Raw genomic sequence first — 11,344 nt, 5'->3', positions numbered from 1 at the left:
CCAGATCAGAAAGTTTGAACACAGCATATGACTAGTTCACACGCCTAGGGATTGACCAGTTGTGGACCCATAACAATGTGTTTGCTGTATTCTATCTGTGGGAAATAATTCTTATTTAGAAATCAACATCTCATAGGGAAAACTCTATGTTAATATAAGGAGGAAGGAAAGAACCTTGAGTTACTTCATATGAGATTGGGTTAAAGGAAATAACAACTCTAGGAAAGAATGTCCTAAATCACTAATAATATGTGCAAAAATCAAAACAACTGAGGTTTCAACTCACCCAACTGGCAAATTGGCAAAGAAGACAAAAGATGGGGATAGATAGTGTTGGGTTGTGGAAAGGCAGGCGTACTCTTGCCATGTTAGTGAAGCTGTAAATGAGTACAATTCTTCTATAAAGTAATTTCAAATGATGCAGATAAAGTAGCTAAAATATCCATTCTCTTTGACTCAAAGAGGTGACTGACAAAAAGAAAGGTTCCATATACAACCTATTTATACCAGCACTTTCTTGTGGAAGCAAAAATAATTGACACTCTGTGGTATATGAATGTAATGGAATATTACCGAGCTATAAGAAATTACCAATGTAATGCATATGGAGCATGAAAAGACCTAAGTGAACTACTGCAAAATAAAGTAAGCTGTAACAGGAAAACAATATTCAAATGAATTCAACAATGAAAGTGGGAAGAACAAAAGTTGAAAATGGATGTGAAATTATAAAGAACAACCTTCCCCCCCCTCCAAAAGATATATGAAGACACCTCATCCAGAGGAGGGGCTCAACATGCAGGGGACATTTCATATAATAAGGTTTTGGTTTTGGTCTTTTTCTTTTCCATTGTGCTGTGCTAATAAGTTTAGCTGATTTTTTTCTTTTTATTCACCTTTCTCGGTTTGAAAAATTCTTTGTTTTAAGGGATGGCTTTCTGGGAAGGGGAGGGATAAAAATCTAGGTGATATAAAAACTAGTTATCAATAGAACGATTCCACTTTTTAAAATGACTACTTGTTGGGTATATTGTAGCAGGTATTGTTTTCAGACATGAATTTGAATAGTCACTGAGGTTTCTTTCAGCTTTGAAATTCTGTGAACAAACATTGAAATGGCTAAAATGTGCAAAGTACTGTGCTGAAGATACAAAGACAAAAATGATACAGTCCCTGCCCACAAGAAAGTTATCTTCCCACAACTTATGTAACACAAATAAGTAGAGACCAGATAATTTACAGAATAAGATCTTGGCACTAACAATTGAGAGGATCTGTAAAGACTTGATACAAAGGCATCTGAACTGAACCTTCAAGGCAAAGTTTCCAAAGATTAGGAGAGTGAATTCAAGGCATGGGGGAACACTGTGTAAAGATGGTGAGAAAGAAATCGGAATTCTGAGTTTGGGAACAGCTAGGCGGCTTGTTTGAATGGAATGCAGATTACAAGAATTTGAAATGTCTCAGAAGGTAGGTAGGAAACTGATTTTGAAGGATTTTTAATGCCAATCCAGGGAGTGTGATTTTAACTTTGATGTAATTATGAACCACTGAAGTTTGTAGGGAAGAATCAGAGAAGTGCCATATTCCAACCTCCACCTTAGATATATAAATTTAGCAGCTCCTACCTGGACTCTAATCTCTGCAAGAAAAAAGAGAGGAGTGACAAAAGAAGAGGAAAGAGATGGGAAGGAAACGGAGGCAAGAGGGGGAGAGAAGGAAAGAATAGGGAAAAGAGAGAAGTGGACACCTTCCACATGTGCCCATATTGACTGACTCTCAGATTCCTATGAGAAAAGAAGTGCCATTCCATCATACCAGTCTCCCATTCCTGAGGTGACAGCAGTTTCCATTCTGGTCTGCTGTCTTAAGGGAATGAAATCACCTTCACTCTTTCTGTTCCAAAATTTTGTCCCCTCACCTGAACTGAACAAGACTCTGAAAGACTTTATCTTGTCATGCTACTATTGACCTCATGGAAAGAACTACCTACCTAATAATACTCTTATCTGATCATACCCTCCCCAACTCAGGGATTTTGAACCTCTAAAGATCATCCAAACCCCCTTACTTATCCCCACTATGCAATTCTTCATTCCCATTTCTTTAGTTCTGTTATTTCTCTTTTGCTCAGTTTGGCAATAAAAATCCCCACTCCCTCCCATCCAGGAACTGCTTTGGCTAAATCCCTTAAATTTTGGAATGTCTGTCATTACCTTTGTTAACTATCTGTTATTTGTTCTCTGACCCCTCACGGTAGGTTTGCTGGCCTCCAATGAATTTCAATCCTTTCTTCAATAGTCCCTTAGTGAATAATTTATTATAGTTATCACTAAAGGAAATTATTACTGTTAAATTTATGAATTTTTCAAATCCTTATACATTGTCCATTTTTGAAATATCCTTTCCTGAATCTACCTTTTCTCTTATTCTCCCTCTACCTCCTTCATTTCCTCGAGTCAAATATTTAAAATCAAAATCTGTATGTGGGGATGTAGAATATTCTACCCTGTTTAGACTGGCTCAAATGAAAGTTCAAGTGATGCCAAATCCTTCTATCCCTATTTGTAGTCTTCTATTTGCAGTCCAATACTATGAAAAAGTTCCACTTTTCCTTTCTTCCCCAGTAAATTCCTTTTATCCTTCCTTTCCAACCCCCCCAAAACAAAAAACTCCTTTCAAGTCTCCTGTCTTACTAAAAACCCCTCTACTGAATCCTAATGATCTGCTTCTGAGATGACAACTGATCAGAAAATACTTTTATCTTTGCATAATCATTTGATTGCTTGCTTATACTTAATTTCTTGATTCATTTATATTTCACATTTTCTACACGATTGTTTTTTTTTTATCAAGAATGCTTGGAATCCGTTCTTTTCTCCTATAGGATTGTATTGTTTGGCTGAACAAATTCTTTTTTCTAATCATTTTATTACATAGCATTTGAAATACATTCTAAGTTTTCATCTCTTTTATAGTGATTACTGCCAAATCATAGTGACTGTGGCTCCTCAATACTTGAACTTTCTGGCTTCCTGAAGTATTATTTTGATCTTATTCCTGAGTATTTTCATTTGGGGGGTTTCTTTCAGGAAATGACTGACGGAGTCTTTTCTTATTTCCTTTTGAGTTTTAATATATCTGGGCAGTGTTTTTTCCCCTCTTTTGTTTAAAAAAACTCAATTTTTCCTTCAAGATCTACATTCTCCTGCCCACCTTCCCCCCAATTCAAAAACAAAACCCATTGGAAACATGTATTCAAGTAAAACAAATTCCTGGGTGGGTCACGTCCAAAAAAAAAGTCTTCCTGCAGTCCATTACCTCTTTATCATGATAAATGTTTCATTCTAAGTCCTCTAAAATTGTAGTGGACCATTGTGCTGACCAGAATTTTTTTTTTTTAATAAAAACCCTTACCTTCCATCCTGGAGTCAATACTGTGTATTGGCTCCAAAGCAGAAGAGTGGTAAGGGCTAGGCAATGGGGGTCAAGTGACTTGCCCAGGGTCACACAGCTGGGAAGTGTCTGAGGCCAGATTTGAACCTAGGACCTCCCATCTCTAGGACTGGCTCTCAATCCACTGAGCTACCCAGCTGCCCCCATCTGACCAGAATTTTTAAGTCTTTCAAAGTTGTCTTTGCAATATTGTATGACTTTTCTTGGCTGTGTTTACTTCATTTTTTAGTTCATGTCTTCCCAGGTTTCTTTGAAAATCCCCCACTTCGTTTCTTATAGCACAATAGTTTTCCCATTATATTTATATACAACTTGTTCAGTCATTTCACAACTGACACCCCTCATTTTCCAGTTCTTTGGCACCACAAAAGAGCTATTAGAAATATTTCTGTAAATATGATCCTTTTCCTTTTGTTCTGCCTTATATAGTTCTATTAGCAGTATTGCTGAGATGTAGAATATAGTGGCTTTTAGGGATATGGTTCCCAAATTTCTTTCTTGAATGGCTGGACAAGTTCATCATTCCAACAGTGATCAACATACCTGTTTTCCCCACAGCCCCTCCAGCATTTGTCATTTCCACCCCACCCCCAATCTTGCCAATTTAATGGATATGAAAGGAAACCTCCAATGTCTAGATTTACCTTTCTCCCAATAATTGAGTTGCAGGGACACTGATGTCACAAAGTTAATGCCCATGTTACTTGCTTAGGAACCAATTTTGCAACCTTGAGCTGGAAAATTATCCACTTGTATTAGTTTCCGAGAGTTCTGTCATTCTAACCAACTTTTGTTGAGAGTTAAAAGGAAAAAGGAGCTGTACTATTTCCTCCTTTAATGTACTTCCTGGTCCTCATTTACAAGTGTTATTTTGGTTGACTCAACTGTTAGGTAATGACTTTCCCAGAGACATAAATCTAATGTCTGATACAGAATGTGAATTCAAGTCTTCCTGACTCCAAGTCCAGCATTCTACTAATTATGCTATGAAAAAGAAATTAAGATTATTAGGGAAAGATTTATAAAAGGAGATGGTAACTGGGAGGAATGCATTGCAGACATAAGAATCAGAAAAGACAAAGGTGAAAAGTGATGTACAGGGGACAGTTAATATGTCAGTTTGAATGGACTGGCAAGTATGTGTAAGGCTTGGAGACATTCTGAAAACAAAGGGTGCCAAGCTGGGCATTTTGTAGAGAGCCACTGAAAATGTATTAGTTGGTCATGTGGTCAAGTTGGGATGTGGTCAGGATTACCAATGACAATATAGAAATATTTAGAAAATATAACTTTAAAAACCCTTATAAGAATAATTACAAACAAACAACATATTTACAAATGAAGGAAAAGGGACATTTTTTTGTTGTTCCAAAAGCTTCCATGTTCAGGGTAGATTTGGAATTCCCATTTATTAAACCTTCATTTATTTCTTCCCATTAACCTAGTCTTTATTAACCTAGTCTTTATTAACCTACTTTTAAAGTAGCAATTGTTATATATACCTACCCTGGGTGTTACATGTGCATTACCTTCCATTTAGATTATAAACTCCTTATAGGTATGAAATTCATCTTACTCAGCTTTGTATCCCCCTCATAGTTCCTAACTGTCATAATATAATTTTAAACTATGTCAACAAGATTTGAAAACTATCAAAATGAAAGTTTATTTATGATTTCTATTTCAACATTCTCTCTCCACACAAGTTGTTTTCATGTCTTTTTTTCCCCTATATCTGCTAAGCAGAGAATTACAAACTGAATGAGAATGATTATTCCAAAAGACTTTTCAAAAGTTACATTTGAATAAATATACTTCTTAATCTGGATTAATTTAGTGATTTTATATATCAAGAATAAAAAAGTCTGAAGTATCAACAAAATCTAGTTAGAACCTAGCTTTATTGTTACAACCAGTTTTAATTATTTACAGAATATAAATCTCTTCAAAAAGATACATTCCTTCATTTAATCAATGGTAAAAGGACTTACACAACAAAAACAAAGTTTAAACATCACTTACTTTTTAAAAAGAAATACAATCAACTCCAGTAATAGCTTAGGAACATATAGCCAAAACATATGAGGTTAACATCTTAGTTGTCTTCACTAGCAACCCCCTGTATCCACAGAATACACTGACAAATTAACAGTAGTAAAAGGAGGAAATTTAAAATTTAAACTTAAAATGAAATAAAACAGGAAGTATCTTCAATTCCAAACAGATTAACAGATTCTCAGACACACAGCACATTTCTGAAGCATATCAAAACATCTACACTTCAAGTTGAGAGGTATCAATACATTTTCAGTGCTGAGACTATGTGTAGCACTTACAGTATATACAAAAGCAGCATCACACTACTACATTTCACATTTGATAAACACAAATTTAAGCCTTATGCCACAATTCCCAAATCTAACAAACACAGCTAATACAATGACTTTGAATCACTCAAATTGTTTGTTTCCATCTGTCACTTACGCTCCTGAAGTAATAACTTATCTTCCACTTAATGTATATTTTAAATTTAAACAATACTTAAGACATTGTGGAAAGTGACTTTGATGTACAAAGGCTTTTGAAATTCAGCAAACAAAAAGAGAATTTTATTTGGGTTTTGTTAGTCTTCCTAGAATTCATAATACAAAAACTCTAAAACAACTCATTTAGAAAAACTGCTTTAGTTGATCAGAGAATATAATTTCCTGTGTGGCACCACATTAACCACATGTATAGCAGTACACAGCAGGCAGGTGCAAGTAATTTAAGCACTTTTGTTTTTCCATTCCAGGGGTCTTTTCCAGGTCACAGAGGTGAGTTCATGACATATACAATGAGGTTCCAATATCATGGAAAATCCCCTCTCCCAGTCCCCCCCAACCTCCCAATTTTCTAAAATAGTTTTTGCCTTATAAATTCACAACCATTGGCCAGTAAAGAGTTCAGTGTCAAAAGAAGAAAAATAATTAGAGCTTGGGATATCTCCTACTTCCCAATGTTGAAATTACTCAATGTTGTAAAATGGGAACTATCGCCACCACAGTGAAATTTTTAACAATGAAAATAGTGCAAGTTCATGGATATTTTTTTAATAAGTTTTTGGTTAAATAAAAATTTTAGAATTAGAAATAAAAGGTTCATATGTAGAAAGAACATGTGTTTTTTTCATAATCTACTCTACAGCCTATCATATATTTCTAATATGAGGAAAAGGTGAAAGTAGAACAGCATAGAAATTAACAAATGTTAAGTTTATACAAGTTCATTTTCTGCAATGCCATCATTTTTCTTTTAAAGAATTCTAAAGAGTCAAGTAATAGTTACCTTTAAAAAGATCAATGAAAATTTTCTTGACTAGTAGAAACATCAGGGTTGTTTTGTCCTCTATATGTTTAATACATCTTTATTGGTTTTGCTTTCAAGTATTAAGTAGAAAAAATATTATTAAAAGTTTTACCATATCAAGTGTCAATTAAACATGATGGAATAAAATACTTTCATAACAACTCTACTACCCTGACTCTATTTGCAAACCAATGGTGATGGAAATCAAATAACTTTCTTTGACAGCAACAAATTTGAGCCTTTGGGAATATTGGAAAAATCTTGTATTTCTGAAAGTAGATATTGTTGTTGGCTACACACATAAGTTACATGATATATGCAACACACATATATATGCATTTATATATATATGTATATTCTAATTTTGTGGGAAGTAGTTTTTAAAACAACTAATCATATATACCATAAAATGGTTGACCAAACCCTACTCTAATTTCTTAATAGCATGTCAATTGCTTTACAATGTGGCATAGGCTTCCATATAGTCAAATGACATTACAATAGTTTATATAATTATAAGATAAAATGGAAAACAAATGAGAAATACAGTACATAATTCCCACAAATCAACTTTCAAAAGAAAGTGCGACTACTTTAATAACTGTTTGCTTATAACTACTTTTGGTTCCTTGAAGAACAATTATTTCCTTTTAGTTTAAAGCAATCCAAGTTAATGCCACTATCACCCTTCTGACATTTTTTTTTAAAGTACTGAAATCAGTCAAGTTTTCCCACCAAATGTAAGTTTGGGAAATATTTAATAACTTAACTATCAGATTTAAATGCTGATCAAAGGCAGTTCTGAAATAGAAATTAAAACTATTAAATGTATTTTGTACAAGCCAGCAATCTACAAGAAGTTACACAAGTACTATGAATAAATGAAAGGGAGAAGATAAAACCATGTAAAATTTTAAATGGAATGGTTTCTAACAGTGTTTTTACCTGACACCCTAGAAAGAATAATTTGCCTTTAAATCAGGAAATACTTTAAGTGATTTATTTAGAAAACTGGAACAATATTTTATTCTCTTCTATTATCCCAGAACTGTACTTATGAAGTTAAGATAGATGGTCTATATTTGTGGGGATGTAATTTTCTTTAATGAGATCAGAATTCAGTTTCCTCTTGGTATAAAAGAACTAATCCCCCTAAAACAGAGAAGCTTTCAATCATTTGTTTAGTATTTTTAACTTAGAATACTGTATAATTAAAACTAAAAAAAATGGACCTCTATTTGCCTGAATAATTAACTGTCTCCAGGAATCTTTATAAGGGCTAACTCAAAAAGTTAATACAAAGTATAAATTAAGTACCAAGGTATTAAATAAATAAGTACTGCCTTCAATGTAACAGCATATTATATTTTTTCATATGTTCCATATCTCTTATCCTCCCATTGTATAGACAGGGCTATAAGAAATGCCAGATTAACAAACAGCAGCAAAAAGGATGTGAAGAAATAAAGAGCTTGATCATTTACAGAGAAATTTCTACAAAAGTAAAGACCCAAGGCAATGCACAAGCTCATAAATGGAAGATACAATTCACACTAATTTACACATTTATTTACACTGCTTTATATACATGGTCAGACCTGGTTAATTCATTTTATTTTCCAATTAAACTTAAGCAAGGACACTAAAAGTATGTGACACTGACACACCTTTTAGATTTCCAGAGATAGGCAGTAAAGAATAAGAAAAAAATTAAACATGATTAACCAGGTCTGATTTTACAAGTGTTGACAGAAGAAAATAATTTACTCAATGCTGCTTTTGAAAGCGCCCAGGCCACTATGGTCAACTGACTAACATTGTGCATATAAGAATGTCACTTATATAACCATCTTCATATTTCAACACCAGGTTTACTAAAAGTTATTATATATGACATTCAAGCCCCTTAACTTAGCATAGAAAAAGGCAACAGAACGGCTTCTTAGCAAGACACAAAGAAAATATTTTATAAGTGTTTCTAGAGCTCTAAGATTTCCTTCCACTTAGAATTCCTTCAAATGGTTATTGTGAAGGAAGAGAAATTTAATTTTTCTAAAAGAGTAAGCCCTGTCTGCACTATGATCCCATAAACCTGTGGAGTAAAACAATCGGAAATAATTCTCCCAATTCCTCCTCCTTCTTATAGATAATAAAGCAAGATTACTCACCCACTCTGAGTCCATTATCCAAATCTATAATGAGGTGTGAGTTAGGCATACCTTTGTGGCAGAAGTGATTGTCCCCCCAACTCATTATTCCAATATTAATCCCTAAGAAATGACTACAACAGAGAAGTAGCTGGCAGCTGAGGCTCTACCTGTTCACCAGCAGCAGCTAAGTGAGAAAAGTCAAACCTACAATTACCAGCTTGAGAAGACAATTTGAGAAAAAGAGAAAGGGTTGGGTTTTTCCCCCATTCTCAAAGATCTAAAGGATACAAACTCCTACTCTTTAGATAGCCAGAAAACAAAAATCAAATCACAGCACTGGTCAAATATTCTTTATATAGATGAAAAACCCATTCAAAAAACATTTCACAAGCTTAAATCTCTCTATCAGTATAGAAAAAAAGCATTTTCCTATTTTCGTAGGTATTATTTAATCGAATCAAATGAACAAAATCTATTGATTCTAATATTTCACAGTTTTAAAATAAAACCAAACTGACAAAATGCAATAAGATTGAAGGGGATATAGAAAAGGGAATCTTTGTCTAATACTGTTATGAAAACAAATTCTTAAGAAGAGATTTACTTAATGAATTTTAAAACTTGAAATGACCTTTAAGGTGTTCTACAAATGGCTTTCAAGAATCTTGAAAAATGCTTGTCTGAAAATTAACATTCTTAGAAGAGGTGCCCCACCTCCCCCACAGGGACGGTACAGGTGTATGTGTGTTTTGTTGCGATATTTGCTTATAGGTTAAGCTTGTGCTTGCACATTTTTAATTTGCAGACATATTATGTCAACTTTATATATGGGCACTCAGGTAACCAATGTGCAAAGCCTGTCAGGATAACTTTAAAAAGTTGACTATTAAACTACACACAGAAATTTCAAGGCTTTCAAACTAACTCCTGGAAGTCTCTTTTTCCCTTCCCTAGGATTGCCTGCACCCCCCTGCAATTTTTCTAAAATAAAAGCTCTAAAAAACCAATACATATTTTCCTATTTCCTTAATTCACATTTTAGAATTCAAAGATTTCTCGGTATAACAATGATCAAATCCTCAAACTTATCTCTAAAATATTTAATTCTTCACAGCTTTCATATATCACTTTGAGCTTTATAGACATTCATCAAATAATAGCTATTTGTTATAAGTCTGTATTATTTTCTGATTTTTTTCCCCTAGTGCTATTGAATCAAAGTGCTAAAGACATGAAACCAAGTTAGGAGGATTGAGGCTAAGTTATTTAAATGTTTCCTTTTCTTTTCTTCCTGGGGTGAGGAGGGAAAGGTCAGGGAAAAGGGGATGAGGAATTATTTGTTGACTCCCCTACTTGCAAATGGAGGATTAGAATTTTTTTAAAGATCATAATACTATTCAGTACGTAGAATTATACATAACTTAGAAATTTTATGTAATATTTTTTAAAATTTGGAATAGTTAAAAATATTCACATTTTAGATAAGAAAACATTTCTCTTAAAGATTTTGCTAAGATTCAGTCAAGTAGATCTATTCCAGGATTAAAAGGGTAAATGAAATTTCTAATCCCACACTGTTTTTGCAAATGGAGAATTAAAAAAAAAATTATTCCCAGGAGTGAATTCATTCCAGTATTCCACTCAGAAAATGTACCATATGAAAAGTAAAAGGTTTACCTCCTAGTCCAAAAGTAAAGTTCTAAAATTTATTATACCTGTTCCTGGCATTTCAAGAATAAATGACTCATCTTCACGTACAGTACAAGATTAAAGTATTTATAATGAACACCCCAAAAACATTTACCTAAATTAATCTAACATGAAAAAAATTAAAGTTTAAAAAAGACAAACAATTTTGTTGCCTATATCCAATTCTTATACAGAAACTGATGAAAGCAGCAATGGAATCACATTAAATCTATAATAAATAATTCACATATAACATAGATTAAATGATAAAAGAAAGGGTTAAATTGTCATCTCTACAGACCTTTGCAGATTTAACAAATTTCTAATCCATCTCATACTGACAGTAGATACATTTCTGAATTAGGTTTAATATTTAAAGATAAGTTGGCTGTTTAGAGGCATCATTTATAAAGCAAGATAACCAAATGAAATGATAGAATTTTAACAAATATTAGCTGTTCAATATCTGTTTTCAAAAACGGATCACAAGGATTGCTTAACCACTTGAAGTTATTTAAATAGCCTTCTTTACTCAGGTAATTTTAATGCAGTGACTTCTGGCTTCATTTTGAAATACTGCTTAAAACGAACAATTGCATACCTAGTAAGAAAAGAGAATTATAGCAAAATTAATTACAGCTGAAAACATGTAAAATCTTTTATTTCAAGAATCTGAAATCTACGCAGGTTTTGTTTTTTAA

General features: G+C 33.3%; 1 protein-coding gene across 1 annotated transcript in view; it reads right to left on the bottom strand.

Moving 5' to 3' along the window:
• Window positions 1-5,338: 5,338 nt before the first annotated feature.
• Window positions 5,339-11,344, bottom strand: part of ETNK1 (ethanolamine kinase 1) — a 53,124-nt gene continuing 47,118 nt past the window's right edge. Inside the window, exon 8 of the mRNA XM_016425867.2 lies at window positions 5,339-11,244. Within this exon, the coding sequence (XP_016281353.2) occupies window positions 11,172-11,244 (73 nt within the window). The 3' untranslated portion in view covers window positions 5,339-11,171. The remainder of the gene's footprint in view (window positions 11,245-11,344) is intronic.

Source organism: Monodelphis domestica, chromosome 5 (genome assembly GCF_027887165.1).
Source record: "Monodelphis domestica isolate mMonDom1 chromosome 5, mMonDom1.pri, whole genome shotgun sequence".
Classification (NCBI taxonomy): domain Eukaryota; kingdom Metazoa; phylum Chordata; class Mammalia; order Didelphimorphia; family Didelphidae; genus Monodelphis; species Monodelphis domestica.
Note: the sequence above shows the minus strand (reverse complement) of the source record. Positions and strands in the feature narration are given on the sequence as shown.